The sequence below is a fragment of the Cyphomyrmex costatus genome, unplaced genomic scaffold (genome assembly GCF_001594065.2).
Source record: "Cyphomyrmex costatus isolate MS0001 unplaced genomic scaffold, Ccosl1.0 scaffold18, whole genome shotgun sequence".
NCBI lineage: Eukaryota > Metazoa > Arthropoda > Insecta > Hymenoptera > Formicidae > Cyphomyrmex > Cyphomyrmex costatus.
Genome location: NW_017275824.1, coordinates 1,735,421 through 1,761,284, shown reverse-complemented (window position 1 = coordinate 1,761,284; position 25,864 = coordinate 1,735,421). Strand labels below are relative to the sequence as shown.

Below are 25,864 nucleotides of genomic sequence, written 5' to 3'. Positions count from 1 at the left end.
AGAGAGAGAGAGAGAGAGAGAGAGAGAGAGAGAGAGAGAGAGAGAGAGTGGGGAGAGATGCTACGTAGTAGTCAAGTAGTAATAAAACTAATAGTATTTTTATAATAGTGTTAACTTATATTTTTTTCTTATTTATTAAAAACACGTTTACAAAATACAATTTTGTTATGTTTAGTTAAATTTGAAATATTTAGCGCCTGGATGCAAAGAGAGTACCTCGAACTTCAAATAGATAGCAGAGACTGCTATTTTAATAATGTTTTTATTATATAAAAGTCATGATAAAACTGTCGCTGCCGCCATTAATAACCAAATTTACGTTGGTATAAACGCTGACTTTGTTACGTATAAGTTATAGCTACTACTGCAAAGAATATAGACAAGTTAGAAAATAGAACGCGTGAAGTATCTAGCATTATAACTTTTATTTATTCTTACGTCAAACGATTATATAAAATCTTGAATTCTGCAACTTGACAGCGACGAGTGTAATAATACATGGTGAATTCCAGCAATCAATCAAAAGTGTTAACCACATTGTTTCAATTCTTATTATTATAGGAAGACTTCAAATAAATAAATAAATGTTTAGAGATATAGGGCCTCAAACTGTTTTTTGGAGTTAAATTACTCCGACGATTACGTGTGTTGTTATAAAGTGTTTTCAAAACCATAAAACTTTTATAGAAAATACTTTTTTGTATTTTTCGAAGATATTTGTGTGTAGACATCAATTTTTTTTCAAAGTAATATTTTTTGCAATAAAAGAGGATAGAAATTTTCGAAAACATTGCTACCGCCCGGGGATCGTTTTAATTTTAAGTATTTTAATTTTTTATTATAAAAACGAAAATAATTATTTTATAATAACGCCAGATTTAGTTAAGTACAAATAATATAGTCTAATTAACGTTTTATGAAGTAATGTTATTCGTATTTAATCCAATTTAAAATTTATTCTATAAATAAATTATTGAAGCATAACTGAGTGATTTTAGGGGGTTTGGAGACACAACGATAGTGTCTCGGCGCTAAGCCAAGCGCAGCGACACTGCTGTGGTTACTTTACGTAAGCCGGCGAATTTCGGGAGATCAAAGTAATAGAATCTCAATCTCAATAAGAACTAAACTGATCAGTTTTTAAGTATGTACTTAATCGATTGTGCCCGCTCAAAATATATAATGAAAGTATTTTTATTTTTTTCTCTACATGATTTGTGAGTGGAGATATTGTAAAGTAAAGTCTGAATATATTGACTTTTAAGTTATAAAAACCAGATTAAGATACGCCGTTATGTTCGTCGACCAGTTGAAAAATGTACGGTTCATTTTTTTGATAATAGATGGCTTTTGACTTTATGTCATTGTAACTTCCGCCGCGCATTCTCGCGACAAGGTGAACGTCACGAAACCGTTGTCATGACAACGTGGGCGCTCTGCGTAAGAAATGCTTATCGCGTGATCCTTAAAGCGATAACAGCATTAATGCAGTGCAGTAGTGTGTCCTGCAGGCACAAACTCCATCAATAAGCAATATAAAATCTGGTCAATCACGTTAAAATGATGAAAATCTCCTTTTAGAATAGTCTGGAAGTATATTGTATACAAAGTTGTTTATTGACGGGTCAAACACCCTTATCGCACCCTTACATCCCTTGAAGAAAAATAGAAGGTTCTAGAACATCACAGAATGTTCTAGAACCAAGATTTACGTAACATCCGCTAAAGATCAACCCCCTTGTCCGCGTGGAGCCGCGGAAGTTACCTATTAATTTGTATATAAGCGATTCACGCAAAGAGCGCGACGTACTTCGTTTCTATTAGCTCGTTTCAATTAGCATTTTTGTAGAAAACTTAACTATAAACCGCGCAAGATTATAATTTCTTCGGTTAGAAGTTCTTCAATAGCTGACTATTCACATTTCGTATTAATTTAAGTGTTAACCAACGTTCGTTCTGGTAATTGTAATTAAGGTTGTTCTACTTGCAAGCTCTCTCAGTTTTTTTTTTTTATTAAATCTTGTTACAAAATTTTAGTAAAGTCAAGAATCAGTTTTCCGTAGATTTCCATACGTTTTATCGCTTTCTCTTTTTCGACATTTTTGTTCATCGAAGTTTATTATAGTTCGTATTTGTTCTATTTTTGCAGTAGGTAAATGTTTATTTTTATACACCCCGCTCCAAATGACCTCCGAATGACCTTGACTTTGACCCTCACTTGATCCTGGCCTATACTGGGAACCTGACGTTCAACAAAAGGATGTCACTTCACTCGCACCTGTCGCACCGCCCGTATCACCCCCAACGATCGAGCCTTATGCATTACCAGCGCCCGTCGCGCCCCTCGCACCGAGTCAGTAACCGAGACACGTGAACTCCCGCGTAAAGTGATAAGCCTGCATGCGAGGCACCAGCTAGGAAGTCCACGAGGCCCACCTTCATTACCAGAAAAAGAACCGACCTGCAAATCATTGAAGTTTCTAATTGTAAGATAAAAATAGTCGAAAATTACCCTCTTTTGTTTTCTTTTATACCATCTCCCTGTCCCTTATCCGAGGAGAAAGAGGAGCAAAACAATGATGAGCTATAACAGCAGCCGATGTGATTCTATCTCCTTTTATGGCGCTTATTCTGACGTTTCCTCAACTCTTAAAAATTTATTTTTTTCTCCGAAGAAAGGCACACGAGGGCTGGAAATAAGACAGAGTATAGAATCAAAAGAATAGAAGTAAATATCGCGACTAATAATAGATAGCAACATCGAAAATAGAAAGCACTGGTGACAGCAGCCTTTTTAAGAAATAAAAGAAATTGCTTCAAACATAGACGCAAAGAAGGCTTCGCCTCGCGCGCCCCACTTCGCGCCTGCGCTCCACCGTTTTTTGCCGCATCCCGCGACTCACGAGAAATAAACACGCGCTGGACGTAATAGTACATAAATTTAAATTGCTCATTTTATTTTTTAATTATTTTACGATCTTTAATATATTCTCAATTATTTATTAATTTTTTATCAATTTAATGGTTTTGAATATTAAAATAATAATGTCAGCTATATATTAAGATAAGCAAAAACTGAAAATAATATCATTACTTCTAATTAAAATAATTTAAATGACATACCTCAACGTATGATCGTATTTGAAAATGCATACATAATCTCAATTTCAAGTTGCACTAGTCTTCCACCTTCTTTAAAGGCAGTGGAGCAAAAGTTGAACTCAGTTCGATTTTCGCATCAGTTGTATCAGTGAAACATTAAATATTAAACCAATTTTCAGAGTGAAACAACATAATTGCACTCAATGCGTACTATTTTTCTCAGTGGAAAACGCTGTAAGTCCGAAAAACCAATTTAGCAACTTAAATGACTACATACATATGTGATATGTGGTATATAAATATTTACATAAAAATTATTTAAGTTTCTAAGATCCCAGCTTCGATCGTCACATATTTCAAACCTGTTACACACTAGAGTCGTAATTTGTAAACCGTAAGAAATTAACCAATTATGTCCGATATTGTGCTTTTGTCATATTCAATTGTGATTGATTAATTTCTTCCGGTTTACGAATTCGGACTCTGTTGTATAACAAGTCTTTACGTGTATATCTTAATTAATTGTTTTATTATAGATTTTTTTTCCAAAAGAGTTCTAGAATTAGCTTAAAATGTAGCAAAACTCTAATGGAGAGTGCCCGTGTCTTTTCAATCGATTTTCTTTGTGAAAGCAATCCCAGAATATCTCAGAGTGTAAAGACGGAACTCGGCATTTACGTCCGTCGGTTCTGCTGGTGGCGCATGCGAAATTGCGAAAGACCAATTGTCGTAACATTGCGCATTAGCGATCTCTATCGCTCTTGCGAATTAGGACAATCCTTGTTCTTTGTCTAACTGCGCGACTGCGCGAGTAACCGAATATATGCTTTCGCGCACTTCTCTAAGGATTAGGAGGAAGAGACCCGGCTCGGTGATATCTCGTTATAACGATGATCGATTTGCACTTGGCGTCCAAATCTCGGGAACGTAAGTTATTCTCAGCAAGTACTACGTTTGCAAGACGCGTACTTTGTTCCATATATGTGTGCTTTGTCCTTCCATAAGAAATGCGAAGATATACGAAGTGGTCTCTCTTCGTGATCAGCGAAACAAATCACGACATCTTTGATTTGATGTGGAATCTCAACAGTAAACCCTGCAATATGGACATTATACTGAGAGTGAGTGACTCGTGCATCCGCGAACGTAATTTGATCGTTGCAGATCGAACGTCTTCCCGACAGGATTTTCGTCATATCTGGAGCCAACGCTGGTTCTGAGAATAATCTCTTGTCGTAATAAGACACAGCACTTACAACCAAACCGAAGATTTCCGCTCGCATTCGATTTGAGATCTCAGCCGCTTGGCCGTTTCGAAGTGTAACGCAAGTTCCGTATTGTTAAAAAAAAAAAAAGAAACTGTGATCTCTCTTTTTTAAGCCTAGCTCTTCTCTCTATTTCTCATTTTTTCTACAAGAACGCATTAACTCTCACGGAACGACCAATTCATAACAAGGGTTTTCATCCCTAAAATCGAATATGAATAGCTAAAAAAATTGTCCCATAATTAGGTTCATCTATTCTAAACTTATGCACAAAGTTTCAAATTTTTTTTTTATTTTACAATTGCTGATTTTTGTTGTTAGTAAACAGAACCTATGTAATTTATAGTATTTTTTATTTTTCGTTGTTTTTATTGCGGATTAAAGCATCACTGTTGACGTTTATAAATCATGATTTCATCGATCATACAAAGCAAAGTAGCTTGTGAGATTTATCCTTACAATTCTTTAGACCGCTGCTTTTCAAGCAATTTTAACGTTAACTTTGTTTCTCTTGCTAAAATATTGCGTAAGATGTCGTATCTAAATAGATTAGAAAACAGAATTCTACATTTTTATTAAATTTTTATTTAAATTTTTTTTTAATTTTTCAAAATTTAATGCTCTCAGTGCATTACAATTTTTAGGATGACATTTATAACAAGAAAGAACATACTAAATGATATACGAATTGACACGAATCCGTATAACGCACACACAAAGGATTTTACTTTCGCATATCGATTAGCTTCTGATTTATAAGCCTCTCCATGTCGCGGTCAGAGGTCAGAGGTACTTACACTGCAGATGATTACAGCAATCTGAAGCTAGATGCATTCGTGGTATTTTAAAATACAATAAAAATAACTTATTTCTGCAGGAATAAGATTAATTTAATTATATACATAGTTGCTTATTTCTAAATTATCCATTTTGCATACATATTTTTTTATAGCAATTATGTGTTTTCTTCACACCAATTGATTCATCTCATTATACTGTTTACAAAAGCATTAAGGTACGATTATCAAAAAGTCAATAGTTCACGAGTTATTAAACTTTTTATGTCAATATGCACCAAAAGAATGTGTAAAATATCTCGTAAACTATTGGTTTTTTTATATCTCTACCTTGATACTTTTATGTACAGAATAATTAGAGGAATCATATAGTGAAAAAAAATTCATATAATTCCATTTAAAAAAATGAAGTTGACCTCGAAATCTCCGAAGCGCCTCCATCTAAAAAAATTATAACCAGCATATATTATAGTCCTCTTAATACCGTACAACTTTTGTAATTACAATATTTTCATATCTCTAAAAAAAGCAGAGATATTCAAGGTGGACAAAGTTATTGCCCTACCCGGTATATATGGTATATATGATAATTTAGTTGCTAATTTAATTACTAAAACGTACAGCACGAGATAAACAATGTAGCAGTTTAATCGTTATACATATTATGAAATCTGGATTATCAGTCGGAAATAGCGTTAATTTTTCTGAAAATGTTATTTAATTGCTTGAAATAAATCTGATTGAATAATTTGGAGAATAAAGAAGAAATAGAAATAGAGTGAAGGAGAGTGAAGAGGGGTTGCGATTTTTGCGAATTGGAAAAATTACTAATTACTTTTAGGAGATTGAAAAAGTATTGCAAGATAAGAAGTGATTGGAATATGAAGAAGAGAATCAAGATATTATAAATAACAGAGGAGTTACAGGAGTATACATCTTGAAGAGTCGTACAAACTAACGGAGATGAATTTTGTGCGCTTAATATTAAACATTAATAACTGTGATAAAAACAAAGGTAAAGGTTTTTGAGATGTTATAGATAGGCAGTAGAAACAAACGGAATGACACAGAAGTAGAAGAACTTGGAAAAGAATCAATAAAGTGTTTCGTTGAGAAGATGGGTAGGTACGACGGGAGAAGATGAGATGACATCGAGCAGACGGTGAGAGACTCATTATCAGCGCGGAGAGGGATTTAATAAGAAGACTTTTTTTCATGATAAATAGTGGAAGTTGTGCAGTTATGAAGTTCTCTGTAACGCAGCCAGTCACAAAGTTTTGAAATAAGCATGCTCGAATTTAACAAAATTGTGAGACTTCAATGCTATAAACAAACTTTGCAACTACATTTAACAACGGTGTAAACGACCTGGTCACGATCGAAGAGGTCAAAACAAAATAACACGATATAAAATGGGTAGAAAGAAAAGTGTCGCCAATATATGTGTCTAATGTTGATATATTTGTGTTCCGATATTTATAGACCCAGACAGGAATGGAATTATATCTCGCTATTATGATATAATACAGAGTTTATTTTTTTCGATGTTTATTTTCTGATATTAGAAAAAATAATAAATTGTGCTTGGCTGTTGCTAAAGTTTTATATATATAATTTTTCATACATATATATAATACACAGTTTGCAATACGCGCTTTTAGTAGACTTAGCGTCTATAGGTATTTAAATAAAATATATTATTTAAATTAATTACAAGATAGCAAATTCTGATCGATTTTTCAGTCTCTCTCTACCATCATATTTTGTTATTAGATATTTTTGTTGATATTTTTTTGAAGGTTTGCAGCAGATATTTTGTAAAATTGACAGATATGACTATCTGTCACGGTATGTAAATAAATATTAAATCGCATAGCATTATCAATATTTATCTACTAATCAATTTGAATTTGTCTATCGATCGAAGTGCGTGTCTTGCGAAATATGTAGATCACCATAAATGAAATTCATATCGACTTTTTCCTCTTTCGTATAATGTATTTCGTAAGACATGCACTTCGATCGATAGATAAATTCAAATTGATCAGTAAATATGGATAATATTATGTGCAATTTAATGTTTATTTACATACTGTGATACACTTGAATGAATAGTGTCCTAGCCAATTAGACTACCGAGGCCGTAATAATATTCCTCGCAATAATTGGTATATGTAAAGTGATAAACGTTTTCTTTCAGGCACGTAAATAAACAATATTCAAATCTAAAGACCGTCAATGTACGAACATAATTAATATCAATACGAAGCTTATAACAGTCTACCTCGGATCTTAGTTACTTATATATGTAATAAAAACACATATCATTTTATTTAAAAAAACAGATTTGATCTTTGCCTATTCACATTTCTACCTAAAAAACAATTATTGACATCACATTATGTGCCTCTCGAAACCAAGCAACATTTGTTTAATACTTTTCCTTCTATTGTTAGAAACAAGCAAGTTATTCAGGTGATCTAAATGCCAGGTTCTAAATGCCTCATCCGGTATAGATATAGCAGTTTTGAGTTTTGCTTTATTTTTCAAGGAACTTTTTATATAAATATTAAGCACATATACATATGTTAATAATAAATTATACAAATTTTTTAACTAATTATAAATTATTATTTAAAGTATAAGATATTCATTTTTTAATAATCTCTAAGTATAAACTAGAATATAATAAAATATTAATATAACTAATTGTGAATAATTAATACATTTTTTGTTAAAAATTATGTTATTTTAATATAATCTTTCTAATAAATCGTTTATTATTATTTATTATTTTTCTAATATAAGTCATATAATTTTGGATTTGAAACAATAAAGGAGTCATTATTTATTATAAATTCAAATTTTTCATTAATTATTATTTTCATATTTTAAAATTATCGCTATATATTTTCCAGGTAATTGGCGACATTCTTTTTATCTACTCTAACACAATATAGCACTAATAGCGCGCTTCACAAACACAGTCTTTATCTGTTGATGTGACTTTAAGTACAATATAATTATACTTTATACGTAAAGTTATTGCTGTCATTATGCACAGTGCAAAAAATCCTTATAATGACACGTGTGATATTAAGTGCAAAGAAGAAATTATTACGAAAAAAAAAACACAAAAAACGGATATTATATGGTTAACGGTCTTTTACTTACTGACAATGCACGTCATTGGACTTTATGGTTTAATCACGTTCAACTACTTTGAAAGCTTAAGGACGACTTTGTGGTGTAAGTTTATGTAAAAAATATTTAGAAATTTGAATCTTATATTATACCTTTTTGATGTAAATTAATGATTTAACGATAGGGTACAGCAGGGCTTTTTTGCAATAAATATTTCTAAATAAAATACATTGAACATTCGAAGGCCATGCTTGTGATTTAAAAAAAGTAATCATGATTATGTAATGTAATAATTTATAGCAAAGTCAAAGAAATATGCTTTTTGCCAGAAATTATATAATATTAAAGTTAAAACAGACAAAATAGCCATGCTCGACTTTATATTAGCTATAAGCTATAATTATTATTATTGTTACATTATTACATATATACTAACATTTTTTTAATATTTTCAGTATTAACCTTGTACAACTTAGGATGCATCGGTGTGACTGCTGGTGCTCACAGATTTTGGTCTCATCGATCATACAGCGCTAATTTACCGCTCAGGCTCATTCTTTTTATTTGTTACTGTTCAAGTGGAGGGGTAATAACCAAAAGAGTTTATTTATTATATAAATTGAAATGCAATTTATTATAAAAATCTAATTTAATGACAACATTTTTAATTTGTATTTTAAAGTAAAGTCAATTCATCTATTTATTATGTGTACAAAATACACTTTTATTTGAATACTAAATGAAAAATTATATAATAACCGAGAAAGTTCATGTAGTTTAATTTAGAGATCTATTTATAAGATTGATTATTTTCTAAAGACACATCTTGACATTACCGATCAGAAGATTGGCTTCAATGAGAATAGACCTTAATGCTACATTTCTTTATATATAGGTCTCTATTTTTAGTTGGGTACGAATTCATCGTGTACATCACAAATACGTCGACACAGATTTAGATCCTCACAACAGCCGACGCGGCTTTTTCTTTTGCCACATAGGTTGGATTCTAAGAAGACTCAGACCTGAAATCGTTCAAAAGTTACGCGAAACTGATATGCGGGACATTTTGGCAGATCCAATCATCGCTTTTCATAAAAAGTTAATTGAATATTTACATACAATTCGCGTTACATATTTATTTATATTCTATATCTCAACGCGATTTTCTAATAGATAATACAAGTATTAATGCAGTTAATTTTTTGTTAGCAGATATGTCACTTTGATCAACTTGATATTCTCTTATATCTTGCCCACGCTGATACCAGTTTACTTCTGGGATGAGACTTGGAACAGATCCTTCACTTCACAAGTAGCTCGGGTATTATTGGTGTTACATGCAAGCTTTTCCATAAACAGTTTTGCTCATACGTGGGGTACCAAGCCATATAACAAGTGAGTTCTTTCAGATAGATTTATGGCAATATTACTGACGCATATTTAGGGCACAAGACCAATTTTTCTGATAGACAATTAGTGTGAAATCAATTATCGTATTCGCGAGGTTTTTTGAAGAAATGTTGAAAATTGTAAAATATTTTTCTATTGATCCGAGATACGATATTCAATAGATCAAATTTATTTTCATTTATTATCACAGTTCTGTCCTAATTTCTAGAAATATACGACCAACAGAGAATATGAGCGTGAGTGTAGTTTGTAGTGGCGAAGGATTTCATAATTATCATCACACATTTCCCTGGGACTATCGTGCGTCCGAGTTCAATTGGTATATTTTCAATCACTCGGCGTTTTTCATCGACATGTTCGCGAAGATCGGATGGGCCTACAATCTCAAGAAACCGTCCCCGGAGCTTGTGAAACGAGTTGCTGCCGATAAAGGCGATGGCTCCCGTGCCAAATGGGACGAAATCCCAGTGTGTGATTGAAGTGCCAAAGATTAATTAGCGAATGCAACACATACATGTAGAATAAATTTAATTCATTAAATTACAGTCTTATTTCACCGTTAGTAAAAACTTGTTTACACTTTCATACTTATAAGATTAGTAAAATATATGTAAAATCATATAAAGTATAAATTTTAAAAAATGACATAATTTGCAAATAGTAAATTAAATAATAAATTAAAAGTATAAAGAATATTAACAATCACAATATAAGAAGCGTAAATTTCTCAAAAAATTAGTTGAATATTGATAATATTATAGTTAGAATTGAATTTTGGTAATAAATTGTATTTTAACTTATAATAAACTTCTGATAATAAGTTATTGATATACCTGTTAAAATCGTATTCTAATTTAAATTATTATTACACGAAAGTATAAATATATAATATCAAAAATTCCTATAAATTATGTGTTACAATATATTTTTAAATAAATTCGGTCTAAATCGAGTAGTAATAAGATGTTTTCATAAAATAAATTTCAAGTTTATAATGTTAGTACAGCATAACAATAAAAATATATAAAGAATATAATATAAAGAAAATAATATAATGATATCGAACGTTTCGGAACTTACAGGTCCTTCTTCAGCGATTCTTGAAGATATTACAAAATCATAGAGATGAATAATCTTACGCTCTAAGCGACATAGTGTGGTACAGAGGTTTCAAAGAATTGATTCTCCTGTTTTTGTGTGAATTGTGTAATAAAATGTGTGAAAAGGAGCATCTTTACATATTCGTCTGATACTGTTGAGCGCAAGTTATAGTCCATTGAGAGTTCCGAAATGTTCGATATCATTATATTATTTTTTTTATATTATATTCTTTATGTATTTTAGTTTTTATACTATACTAACATTGTAAACTTGAAATTTATTATAAAAATAAACAAGATGCCAATGTGCGCCGATACATGTTATTGGTATGCACTTTTCTTACAATTTATTAAAAAATAAAACGTATACGTTTCGATCTATGGTCAAGGTCCTCAGTACAAAATAATATTAAATATAAAACTAACAGTTAAACACAAAATTAAGATTATGATGGTAACGTATACAACTATAGAAAAAATCGTCCAAGCTTGATAATCATTAAATTCAATAATTTGATGAACAAGTTTATATTTTAATTTGGACGTTGCCATCTGAATTTAATTATATAGTATAGTTGTATGCGCTACACACACACACACCATCATCATAATCTTAATTTTGTGTTTAATTTTATTACTGCTCAATTTAGACCGAATTTTTTTATACTTTGCATTGCAAAAAACGAGCGAAACCTAATTATTTTTAAAGATTTATTGCAATCAAAATTATTATTTGCAAAACATTTTGCAAACAATTATAAAATAATAAAATATCTTAAAAATTATATAAATATTTGCAATGTATTAAAACGGAGACAGAAGAAAACGAATAGAAAAGCAGATTATTATATGTATATCATATACTAGACAAATTAAAAATATATTGCGTTATCTGGCGTAATTGAGATTACACGTTCATCTCACATATCTGCAAAATTCGCTTAATTATGTAATAATGTAATAATGGATTCTGTGCTCGTAAATTCCGACTGGTTACCATTTTATACGTTTTTTAATGGATTATCTACAGACATAAATGGCAAGAACACCAAATTTTATACATTCTGAATTTATACATTTTGAATTTCATCTTTTTGATGCAAAGCATGAAGAATGAAGTAATTTCTGGAGGATAACGAATTTTGTATAACGAATTCATTGGTATCTGTAACATTGAGAATGACTCAATCGGAGTCGGAATGTCTTTAGGTACTTATATCATTATTATTTGAATTAAAGTTTTTTGATTTAGTTATATTGTTGACTTTGGTCCTTTTTTATTCGCATTGTTTTATACATATAGAGCTTTATATTATTTAATAGTTTTTAAAATATATTATATATTTACATATATAATATAATTACATAACAATAAGATTCTAAATGATTTAGCCATTTTTTAAAAACACTTGATAATTTTTTGTATTACTGCATGATAGCAACAATTTACATTTGTATGAAATTAAAAATTATTATGTAAATATATGAAAAGTATGGAAATATATATAAATTACGTGCATACATAATATGATATCGGTTTTTCCGTAATGGCATTTTTGGAGAACATATGCATTATACAGAATGTTCCAAAACCTTTAAAACCTATGTAGTTTTCATTTAGAAACAGATTCATGGAAAAATACTTATTTATCTAAGAAAGTTTGGAAAACCTTCCAAAAATAATAAAATAAGTCGTTTAAATGTTCTGCAAAGAAACTCATTTTGTTTTTAATAAACGATGATAGATTTCAAAATTAATGATTTATTTACATCTAATACATGTTGAATCATGAAATACTATAAGAATACACTACCAGGTACATATACACACACACACACACACACACACACACACACACACACACACACACACACACATATATAAGTGGTAAATATATGATATCTACATATATACGCCCAGCTTATCTTTTATGATAAAAATTTAAGCATAATTGATTTTTTGCATATTATTATGCAAAAAATTAGACAATGTGAAGGATAATTAAAGAACATCTTTACCAGCAGAATCGTTAGAAGATTATTTTCAAAATACTTTTCAAGATACTAAATTATTTTATTTATAATACAACTATTTTATTTTTCATATACAGGGTGTTTGCAAATTCAATCGACAATCTTTCAGAGATTATCGAGGACACCAAAAGGATCATTTCTTGCAAATGGAGCTAGAGTCGGAAACGTATTGTTATATCGCTATGGCAAACAGAGGGTTCGAAAAAAGTCGGACCTTGAAATATCTCAAAAAACATAAGTTTTATAAAAAATTGTTTTAGATGAAAAAGTTGTAGGGTGTAAAAAGATCTACTGACGCTATGAGTTTGACCTTGGATGGTGTCGTCAGTGGCTGGATCAGCTACCGATCTTGCCTAAGACAATCTTGATTTGACCTTAGCAACGTGTGTAAAACACACACACACACACACACATGATGTGAGGAAAAAATACCAAGACCCTCACAATATCTTGACAAATTAATATAAGTTTCATAGAAAATTATTTCAGATAACAGTTATAAGGTTAAAAAAGGTCTAGCAATCGTTTTCATTAGTTTGATCTTGGATGATGTTGCCAAGGTTAGATCAAAGTCACATCGACATGTTTTTTTTTTTTTTTTAAATCCTCATTTTTTATTGCGTATTTTTGTAACTTGCCTCAAGAACGCTTAACAAAATAATTCGTTATTAAGTAACTTTTGCGTTATATGGTTACAGTACTGTTGAGCATTATCTAAAGCGGCTAACTGTTGGTTAAAACCTCTTAAATATTGTTCAAAATTATGACCTTGATTTATCAAGATTAAGATTTTTTGAAGATTATTTCTTTTATTTTCATTTTTACATTTAAACGTGCGTATTCTAAACAATTGCTAAATATAAAATATAACCCCTGTAATATGCGTATAGATACATATATATATCTGATTTTTATTATTGACCTAATTTCGGTCAACATTAGGTCGAATAATTGAGGTTTTATTATATATAACAATTCACACTTTATTTATAATAACATATAAAAAAAGAAAAGAACCACTTACAAAATTATTTGGATATATCTTTACCTCTTCTTAAAGAGGTATTAATACTCAATACCTCTTCTCTTTAAAGGATTAATGAATCAGCATATTTAATTAAACATCTTTCAGTGTAATATAACTTAATCAAATCTGTAAAAAATAAATTGTAATAGTTAAATGTCTTAAAACTTTTATTCTTGTTGTCCGAAATATTATTATTAAAAAAAGATAAAATGATACATCATGTGCATAATGTGTGAAACGGAACGCAGCCTATAGGTGTGAACTGTAATTACAATGTGAAAAAAGGCGTCGTGATTACGTAATTAAGAGAGCTAATCAGATTTATCCTTTTAACGTCGCATCTCTGTTTTTTATAACTCTAGTTAGGACTAAAACTTTTACGTAGAAATAAAGTAACGATAAAAGTAACTAGTGTAATCGTTATCATTACCTCAAAAATGTAACTGCGTTACCATGAACGTTACTTCAAAGAACATGTAACGTCGTTACCTATTCGTTACCGAAAAAAGTAACTTCTAACGGTAACGTCACAAATAACGAAATAACGCGTTACTTGCCAACCCTGCGTAGCGATTTATCGCTTCGAATAATAATAGAAGGAGTTAATGGTAGCATTTTATCGCCTCGAGTAAATGAAAGATAGGAAAAGTTGCTGTAGCGATTTACCGCTTCGAGTAATAATGGAAAATAGAAGGAGTTACTCGTAGCGATTTACCGCTTCGAGTAATAATAGGAGTTACTCATAACGATTTACCGCTTTGAGTAATAATGGAAAATAGTAAAGAGAATTTTCAAGTTAAGTCCTAAACGCCTTTTTGATATGACCTATCTGACTTTTTTCTGTTGCTTTCCAATGCTTTTTCCATTGCTTATCACTTTTTTATTAATTAACTCACACAATATACTTTATTCGAAGGTCGTTCCTAAGCATACGATCGAAGCATACTTCGAATTTTTTTACTGTGTTTAGAAATAAAATTATTATATTCTACCGCGTGTTGTATTAACATACAGTTTAGTATGACGGGTTGCCTATTCAAGTAGGCGAGTAAAGTCATTCACAATCGCATACACTTTGACAGCACAATTAACGGTACATTTGTTTTTAATGAAGTTCATATTATATCAAATTGAAATATAATTATGTCAATCTTTCGTAGTAATAGATTAAAGTAAAAATTATAAATCACTAATATATTGCATCACTATCAACATATTATATCACTGCAAGATAGTAATGTTCGTATGAAGGTAAAAAATTATTACATTAATTATGTAAATATATGGAAGTATGGAAATATATATAAATTACATGCATACATAAAATAATATTAGACTTTTTGTAATAATATTAAAATTTGGAGAACATATGCAATCTATCAATGCAAAATATTACGTTGTAACAGAAACGTCGTGAGTATTAGTTTTAGAAAAAAAGGTAGTGATTTAAAATATTTCTTGTTTTTACACATAGGAATATAATATATAAACAGCTTGAGAAGTAGAATTTATTACAGTCATCTCACGATCAGTGCATATATACGTAATATCTCCTCCAAATCGTTTTTGATGTTTCTCCGCCAAGGTATAATTATTCATTATCTTATTTGCTTTTAGTAAATAATTGAGAGAATGTAGTTTTCAACTTTGATTACGCATCATTTCTTTGACATTTTTTGTTTCAATGATTATAGTCCGAAAATAAATATTTTTGCTTTAATAAATAGTAAAAAAAATATTAAATAAGCATTTTTACATTAAAACATTTTTAATTCTCAATAAAATTGTATTTGAATTTAAAAACATAATTTTTGTGTTATTTGAATTTTTGTCAATTTAAAAAAAATTTTCTTATACATATAAATTTCAAAATTTTTCTATTTTTCCGATTTTGTTAATTTAAAAAAAAAGTATTTTTATTTTTTTTAAATTATCAATTTATCGCAAACAAAAAGAAACGGTAAATGTTTAGATTATTAGATGCTCTTCCGATGACTTTGACCTTGACATATGTTGTCATGAACCTGAGTGACCTCCAATAGGTTTTAACTGTTGCTCGTTCTTCGATAAAAAGTTATTAATAAAACATTTAAAAAATAACGTATTATTTTTGCTTTACATATACGATATTAAGTACTATTCTACACCTCCCCTTATTGTGAAATGTTTGACTTTTCACGCGAAGCGACTCTCACCTCTCTTTACCTTTCTTGACTTCCATAATTGTACTGTGCGTTTTGTTTTTCCACACGAAATGATTCTCACCCCTCCACTCCTCCTGCTTAAAGGACGCACGATTTCCGTAATTGTCGGTTTTGACTTTGTGCTTTATAGTACAATTATAAAAGTCGTGTGCTTTTAAAGCAAAAAGATGAGGTGGAGTGGAAGTTGCTTCGTGCGGAAGTCATGCACCACTGAAACAGGAGGGAAGATGTGGTAGATATCGCTTCGTGTGGAAATCGTGAGCTACAGAAGTAGGGGGGAGGTAGAGTGAAAGTTATGCCTTGAATTTTAAAATAAAGAATAGTTCCAGAACATATGAATACAAATTTTTAATCAATATTTACATTATTTAGTGGATATATTGCACTCATAATATTGAAAAATTTATATAAATATTATCACCAATACAAATTTTTAACGAAGGTATAACTTAATGAACATGGCCGGAGACGCTACCGTTATATAAATATTATCACCAATACAAATTTTTAACGAAGGTATAACTTAATTAATTAATTAATTTTATTAGTTTATTTAATTTTTGATTTGATTTAATTTAATTTAATTTAATTTATTTTTTACACGTAGGCATTGTGAACAACACCTTAATGAACAAAACTTTACATGTATGTGTCACACGTACGACTGAAAAAATCTGAAAATCTGAAATTTCCTTTTCGGAACTCGATCTTTAGATATCGATATCGGATGCACCAATGTTATTCAAACTGGTCGCAATCGAAATATACCGATAACATTATATAATAAAAGTGTTTTTAGATTTTTGATTGGGCTTTTAATATTTAAGTAATTTTAATCTAAAGTTTGTCGGTGTCAAAACTCCAGATAAAGATAGTGATAGCGTCGCGAATTGGCAGCGACATATACGCAATGACGTTCACGCGGTCATCAAGCGGTTATAATTTTTATGCACGTGGCATCGCGATGCTACCGTGTCGCTTGATAAAGTGTGATAGTCGTGTGTATCATAGGAAGGAATATTTGCTCGTAGTTTTTTCCATAATCGTTCGTATGTTCAAAAAGTATTAAAATGAGACATTATATTTTTAAATATAAAACTTTTTTGTTAATAACATTTTAACGAAGGGCGAACGACGGCTAAAACTTGTTGGAAGTTACTCAAACACAACATATGTCAAAGTCATTGGGAGGGGGTCCTCTGATTTGGACATTTATTAAAAAAACTTAAGTTTTCTTGAAATATATATTTTTTATCACACAATTCATGATAAAATTTAATGATACATGCTGCATAATACGTTTAAGAAACATTTTAAAATTATATACATATGTGTGTATATTATATAAAATTAAAAGGTACATATATAAAAGCACACAGTATATAAAGTAATAAATATAAACAATATTCTATTCTTATGCAAATAGATAGACGTTAATTACAAAATATGAATTTTAAATATAATATAATTCCATAAATATTCGATAAAATTGATGCATGTAAGCGAGGTATCTAATATATTCTCGAGATATAAGTTTTATTATTATAATAGTTTTACAAGAATTCGTTATACTCTAAATTGTATAAATAATATAAATTAAGTAAAATTGAACAAAAATTTTGATTGAGAATTGTGTTACTTCTGATTGTACGGTAGATCTTACCTTATTAATTGTATTTCTTTGCTTCCAAAAAAATTTATTTATACGTTAACATTTATCATAATGGATCGTAATATAATTATATTTTGATCCTATGCTATAATAGAGTACATAAAAGAATGTCTGACAATTGATACAGATTTAATAAGAATTAATGGCAATGACAGCATCAATAAAAAATCCAAAATGATAAAACCAAGTTTTTTCAAGTTCGAAACTGACATAATATGGTTTATTGCTCTTCAAGTTTTTCTATTGCACGCTATTGGCATTTATGGTTTATTGACTTTTAACTACTTGGAAAATTTGATGACTACAATATGGAGTAAGTACTTTTACGCTTTTATATATAGGGGAATTTAAAAAAGAAATTGTCAAAAATTTTTGAAATTTTCTTCATTCAACTCTATTATAGTGTATCAGTCTTTTTCAAATAAAATCAAATTTTCAATATAATCTATAGTTAATGTTAATAATTCTTTCTATAATATTTTTTTGTACTGTACAAAAAATTGATGAAATAAGTTTACAATTTAAATTATTAAAGATTGTTAAATTAATAATAAATTATTTTATCTATAATATATATACAGGTGTTTGAGAAGTAATGAAAAATTTTGTAGCATATTCAAAGAAAGTGTGTATTTATTTCACTTATTTACTCAAATATACGTATACTTGTAAAACATATATCTTATAAGTATTATACATGTTAATTGATTTCTTGGTTAAATATATAAACATAAATATATTTTTCTATGTTTTTAAGTAATCGTGATGTATTTTATATCCAATATTGGAGTATCTGGTGGAGCTCATCGACTTTGGACTCACAAGAGTTATAAAGCAAAGTTACCGTTAAGAATTCTATTTTTGATATGCTTTAGTGCATGTGCACAGGTAATATCAATAAACTTAATTTATTATTTTAATAAACTTTTACGTATATTATATATAAAGTACAAATGTGTTATATAGTCATATATGTGTAATCATTTTTTGCAATTATTGATTAATTCTAAATTATATGTGCACGAAGCATCTCCTTCAGTTACAAAAATATTAAAGTAAATAATGTTTGATAAAAAAAAAGCTCTTACTTGAAAATAGATAAGTAGATTATTAATTTGAACAAAATTTTATATAAATGCTTAATTAGCATCAAAATTACAAAAAACCACGAAGTTACATAAGCTCCTAAATTTTCTAGAAAAAAAAATTAACCTTAACTTTATCATAGAATTCATAAGATCTATTTTTCAAGCTAAACTTTTATTGTACCATTCATTCTTTCTTTCTTTTCCTTCATGTTAAAGAGAAAAAGAAGAAAATGAACAGTGCAATAAGTTCAGCGAAAAAAGAACGGACTAATAGCTAATGAATGTATTTTAAATACAGCTATTTATATTTATATGTGTCAATAATATTTTAATTCGTTTACACTTTTAGAATACAATATGCAGTTGGGTGAAAAATCATCGTATGCATCATAAGTATTGTGATACTAATGCTGATCCTCACACTACTCAACGCGGCTTCTTTTACGGACATGTAGGATGGGTGTTAATGAAAGAGCATCCAGAATTTACTAAAAAGAGCAAGCAACTCGATTTATCGGATATTTTGTCAGATCCTGTTGTAGTTTTCGGAGAAAGGTAAATTTAATTAGTGTAAAATATATACAATTATTATTTTAGTAAACAACTTTGTGCGCTTGTCTTGAATAGGCAATTCGTCATACAACTTACCTATGCATTGATACAATACACAGTACAATATGTATAATAATTTCACTTTCTTTATGCAACACATAAATTCAATAATTTTCTATTATAAAATCTAATATTTCTGGATTTATAGAATATAAACATATCACTTATTTGCTACAGCAACAATACAATCAAAATTTTTCGGAAAATAAGTTTAAATGCGTTGTTAAAACTTTGTAATATTACTTTTAAACCCAATTTTGGTGTAGCAATAATTAATTACGAAAGAATAAAATTAGATTTTTTTAAATAATTTTTTTTTTCTTTTCATTCTCCTTTGCAGAGCAATTAAAAGGTGACAATTTTTTATTTACATGTATCACTATTGAAGCAAGTACCCAGATAACATTTACATATGTTGCATATGATATTTGAAAGACATCATTTAAATGTCTTATGTCTAAAACATGTCTAAAAGATGTCTGTTAGATATCTTATTCAACATGCATGTTATCTAGGTAGGCGATATATTGTGCTTAAATAAATTCTGAAAAATCATAGTTACATTTTTATAGGTATTTTCTGCTCCTTCAACTTATATTTGGTTTTATCCTACCTACGGCAGTACCTATATACCTATGGAATGAGACATGGAGCAGGGCCATTATATCGCAAGTATTCATAAGATACATGATTACTTTAAACGCCGTGTGGACTATCAATAGCATTGCTCATGTCTGGGGCACTAAACCATATGATAAGTGCGTAATTTAAGTGTATTAATCACGATATAATTTAGAATTTGCATTTTTATACTTTATTTGCATTTAAATAATAAAAATTCTTATCACACGCTGCAAAAAGATAATTATAAATTTTTATTATAACTAATGAGTCACATCTCAAATACAAAAAATAAATAAATGTCTTCAAAAGTAACACATATATATTAATAAAAAAGCAAAACGCTGGAAATATAAAACGCTAGAACATTTTCAGATTAAAAGTAATCATGTATCGAATATGAAAATATATACATGTTTCGGCCTTATATTTTCATATCGTTTGTTACTTTTAATCTGAAAATGTTCTAGCGTTTCATATTTCCAGCGTTTTGCTTTTTTATTAATATATGTGATATTTTTGAAGACTTAATATATGTGTTACTTTTGAAGACATTTATTTATTTTTTGTATTTGAGATGTGACTCTCATTAGCTTTTTTTTCTCCTTCTTAATATATTTTATATATCGAGAGTCCTTTAAGTTTTAATTATTTACATATTATAACTGTCTTTCGGCAAAATTATTAACCTTTAAATGCTTTAGTGTATACCTATATAGTAACAAATGAAAATGTATGTATTTTCTTTAACCGCAAGGATTATTAACATAATTGTAAGAATTAATACAAATCTTGTTTCAGAAATATAAAACCGTCAGACAACAATTATGTTAATTTTCTGACCATAGGAGAAGGTTATCACAATTTTCATCATGTGTTCCCATGGGATTACAGATCATCGGAAAAAGGAAATAATAGATTTAATTATACCACTTCTTTTATCGATATTTGCGCAAAATTGGGACAAGCCTATGATCTTAAATATCCGTCCGAGAATCTTATAAAAAATATTATATTAAGTAGAGGTGACGGGACTCATTCTATGTTATCCGAAGTATCGATATCAGAATCCGACTACTAAGTACTAAGCTAAAAATAAGTCAGACAAATCATGTGCGTTGGTCTCTGAAATTAGATATATCTTTGATTAAAGATATATTTAGTTTTAAAAATATTTCAGAAATTTGTGAGAGAGAAGACATCAAAGATATTTTTTTTTATTTCTATATAGAATTTTTTTTTAATTAACTTTTCTGTATGCAATAATCGTCATATTCCGTATATGACAATATCTACTAGATATTTTAATTTATAAACTAACGGTAAACATTATTATAAAATTAATAATAAATTAATATCTTAATGCGCTCTTAATATAATAAAATGTAATATAACAGACTATACACACATAGGATAAGCAATTGAGAGCAAAAAGCGCAGTAATTAGTGCGCTTAGACAATAAAAAAAAAATTTATATATTTTGATTCTTAAATATTAATCATCGAATCTTGCATATAAATCTTGCATACAAATCGTACGGTTTGTGTGCAAGATTTGAAATATATATTTAGATATTTTTTTTTTATTGTCTAATTGCACTAATTACTGCGTTTTTTGCTTTCAGTTGCCGAACCTATATAGACTGTTATATTATACCTATTTTACTATAAAATTAGTTAATAATCATCAAAGTGCAATGCAAATTTTTATTTCCGAATTTAGATACCAAGCCATTTTTTAAATATTTCTATATATAAAGTAATAAATATAAGTAATTAACCCTTTTGTTAATGCAGTGCATTTATTTTATGTTAAATTAAAACAAATTTTCATTTTCGAATTTTTATTTTTTTTTGTTATAATACTACAAATTCCTATTCTCTAAGAATGTTTGATATACAATATTAGCTAAAGGTATCAATTAAACAATTGCTGTGTTCCACAATTCACTGCGAATGCTGAAAACATACAGTATACTTAACGTAAATTGTAGATTTTTAGCGCTGACAGTGAATTTTGAAACGCAGTTATAGAGTCAAAATGAGTTAATATTAGCCAATATCTTTCTAAAAATGTGAATAATATTAACCCTTAAATATGCTTTAATAGGTGGCGGTCGTTATTTGTTAAAAAGTTAAATCTAATATAGAGTATATTACAATTTTGGATATACTCAAAGTAGATTTTCCGTACATAGATAGATATATGTATATTAGAATATTTTTTGTTCAGAGATTTTTTAAAATATAAAATATAAACATAGAACCAGTTTGCTATAACAGCATTTTTGCAAAGCGATAATCAGAAATATGCAATGTATATACGATAAATTAACAAAAAAAAGAAAAAAAAATGTATTGTGATAGAAAGGTTAAGCATTATAAATTAATGAGAAAAAAGATCTTAATTTTCATTTGAAAAGCTGCAATTCCGCATAGAATGCAAAGCATTAATGTTAATAGATCGATGATTTTCATTAAAAAATTTTATTGAAATCACAATTTTATTTTGCTTATTTAAATTTTAAAAAATCACAATTTGCAACACTGTATTTCATGAAATAACGTTACTACACTTCTGGAATAACTTTAAACTACATTTACGTATATGCATAAGTAGCTATTATACATTATTGTGGAATATTTTAATCGAATAGAATGTGAATATAAGAAATGTAAATAATTTTGCCCTTTAAAAATATTAAAATAAAAATTATTAAAAAATGGACCTTTTTTTGATCTCATAATTTTAGAACTGAATTGCGAAATATTTACAATAGCTACTTTTAAATTATGTAATCCTATATGATAAATGTCAAATTACATTTTTATTTGTTATAAAATAACTCGGTAAAAGACACAACACACATAAGTTTTTATTTTTAAATAATTCTCTAACGTAATTGAATTAAGCTTGTAACGATCATGCTCCCCTCAGTACGCATCGTTCCCGACATTTACATCTAGCCGGATGCCGCCGCATCGTTTTGCGATGCGGCGATGAGAGCGCGGGACGAATATATTTTTAACTAAATCAAAAGATGATCCATAGGTGACAGTAACCTTCACGCACCGCCAAGCACCGCCGGAGCTCCAACGAGTTTTTCCGAACGCCTTTTAGATGTTTAAATCTTTTTGCAGCTATGTCTCCTACATTGAAGCAAATTTACATAAATTATATTATTAAGCTAACATAAAAAATAATCTAATAAAGTAATGCTCTAATTATATAATAATTTATTTATTAATTTATAGTATATAATGAATAATAAAATTATGTATAAAGGACTCTTGTTAATGAATAAATTTAGAAATGAATAAAGGGCATAAGAGTCCAAAATTAAAACTAATCTTGTATGTCAAATTAAACAAAATTTTTTATTCCGAAGATAAAATAAATGATTGATGTTCTTAACAAAATAATATGATATTGACATTAAAATTACATGTTTCGGCTTCTATATTGAGCCATCTTCAGATCTTCAACATCAAAAATATAAAAATAAAATAGATACGCAGTGGATGTTCCAGTTAAGAATTCTCTGATGAATAAAACTTCGACAAATCAACTGTTCTAATGTAGTTGGTCGACTGAATGCAATCTTTCATTGTCATTGGTTCAAACAGAGAATTCGTATATATATAAAACAAAAAACCAAGTCAATTGGTGTGTATAATATTAAAAATTATTTCTTCTATATGGAAGAATCAAGTATGTATAAATCGGTGTGCATGATACAAAAGACATACGTGGACTAAAAAAAATATAATGAATAGTTACTTACACTCATACATATATTTATACTTACATAAATATAAAATCTTATCTGTACATCGAGAACAATAGGAATTTGTAACCCCTGATATAACCTATAGAGTACTAACATTTTGCCAGGCTAAAGCGGGGAGCACAGACTTTTGCATAAACCATATACATAAAGAATTTGATTGGTCCATTGACTCATGCATAAGAAAATGGACCAATGAAATTCCTTATGCACATGCTTTATGCGTTATGCAAAAGTCTGTGCTCCCCGCTTAAGTCATTTTTGACATGCTTATTATCTTTGAACGTACGCGCGCCTTGACATATAAAGCCACATTATAGTGTACAATAGCAATTAATTTTTTGTTCATTCTGTGGTTAGGATTGCCACAAGTCAGGGAAATGTCAGGGAATTTAGCACACTTGTCAGGAAAAATAAAATAGCTGTAAAGAAATTTATTTATATCACGACGCCACAATTGATAAAAATCATTGATTAAATTGCTGGATGAACAGAATATTTAACATTTTCCATATTACGATAAAAATACCAAAAACTAATAAGAAACAAGCCTTAAAGATCAAGATCTTGGGTGCTTCTATAATTATAAATGAATTTATATACTACGCGTATATAGTCTTTTTTAACTTTTTCTTTAGACTTGGAACGCAAGCTCTACTAAACTACCGCAATATTACGAGTTAAATGTTAGTCAATTTAACTTGTGATATTGCGATAGTTTAGTAGAGCTTGTGTTTAAAGTTTAAAAAATTACGACGCGCAATTAAAAAAGATTACTTACGTAGTACGTAAATTCATACGCAATTATAGAAACACCCAAGATTCAGATCGACCTTTAGGGTTTGCTTATTATTAGTTAGAATTTATAATTTTTAATAATATTTATGTATTTTTTAATAAATTAATCTTTCTTTCATTATTTCATTATGAATATCGCATTAAATAAGATATTAAATAAGTTTTAAAGCATTATACTGATCGTTAGGATGCTTGCCAAATGTAGTCAGGCCAAATTAAAGTAGTCCATCATTAAAAAATCGTTGTCAAAGGTAATAAAACTTAGGAAGCATCGTAACAGTGCAACAAATAAAAATTCTCTAAAAAATATAGCAATATGAACTAAATTATAATGAAAGTGTACATTGATACAGTATTAATATACAAATAAAATACCTTTTGTTAAATGAAGAAATATTTTACGACATATATTGGAGCGATTTGCAAAAAGTTTAGGTAGAAAACATTATAAAGTGTCTTCAATGAAGTACCGCAAGATAATAGTGACAAGAAAACAAGGAAACCGAGGGAAAGATATTAAATAGAAGGGGAATATAGTAAGACAACTAGGAAGGGGAAAGAGACCGTATGATATTAGAATATACCTCTGGTAGAGATTCCGTATCATTTTGTTTGTTGATTGCACATTTCTGTCTCTTAATATGCACCATTTCCGAAATCAATCTCTTGTTATAGGATAAATTTATATTTTTTTCAAATATATTATTATCTAATATCTTTCACATAACAAAAATTTAGATTTGCAATCATTGATTCATTGTTTAATTAAAATAAAAATCAATATTCCTTTTTATTTTAGACGGTAAATTGACTTACAACAAATAAGTCAATTGTTTTAAAATTTTAAACTTAAGATTAACTGGGACAAATGCATGTAATGATGTTTGTGGAATCATACAATTCCATTCATACAATTCAATTACATTAATATGGAGATATTGTGACTCATTTTACAGGAGTGGCATCGCAAATGTATCAATTAAACTTTGACAAAGGAAATTGTACACGAAACACATATAAATACAGATAGTTAGTAACATTTGTCACAATGACCATATAAAAATGTCAATAACATTCAATCAGTAAAACAATCTTATCGATCATGGATTTGGTATATTGATTAATATGTTTTTTATTTTTTTAATAATTTTTATATAACTAATAAGAGAACAGGGCTACAAGCCATAGATTCATTAAAA

The 25,864-nt window shown here is 28.9% G+C and overlaps 2 protein-coding genes across 7 annotated transcripts; both read left to right on the top strand.

Annotated features, from left to right (window-relative positions):
• The first annotated feature begins 3,958 nt into the window (after positions 1–3,958).
• Positions 3,959–10,282, top strand: LOC108772127 (acyl-CoA Delta(11) desaturase). 6 transcript variants are annotated; one of them, XM_018537583.1, is made up of 7 exons: positions 5,540–6,179; positions 6,282–6,580; positions 8,083–8,413; positions 8,764–8,894; positions 9,204–9,409; positions 9,524–9,706; positions 9,930–10,282. In XM_018537583.1, exons 3-7 carry the CDS (start codon positions 8,221–8,223, stop codon positions 10,198–10,200), a joined length of 984 nt encoding a protein of 327 aa, XP_018393085.1. In that variant the 5' UTR covers positions 5,540–6,179; positions 6,282–6,580; positions 8,083–8,220; the 3' UTR covers positions 10,201–10,282. The 6 variants fall into 6 exon arrangements, with proteins under 6 accessions (XP_018393089.1, XP_018393088.1, XP_018393087.1 ...); XM_018537586.1 differs by lacking the exons at positions 5,540–6,179; positions 6,282–6,580 and adding an exon at positions 4,020–4,029 and having other exon boundaries at positions 8,229–8,413; XM_018537585.1 differs by lacking the exons at positions 5,540–6,179; positions 6,282–6,580 and adding an exon at positions 4,166–4,223.
• A 7,650-nt stretch (positions 10,283–17,932) lies between these two features.
• On the top strand, positions 17,933–21,192 carry LOC108772113 (acyl-CoA Delta(11) desaturase). Its single transcript, XM_018537567.1, has 5 exons — positions 17,933–18,071; positions 18,516–18,646; positions 19,196–19,401; positions 20,031–20,216; positions 20,881–21,192. Exons 1-5 carry the CDS (start codon positions 17,933–17,935, stop codon positions 21,158–21,160), a joined length of 942 nt encoding a protein of 313 aa, XP_018393069.1. The 3' UTR covers positions 21,161–21,192.
• Positions 21,193–25,864: the final 4,672 nt, after the last annotated feature.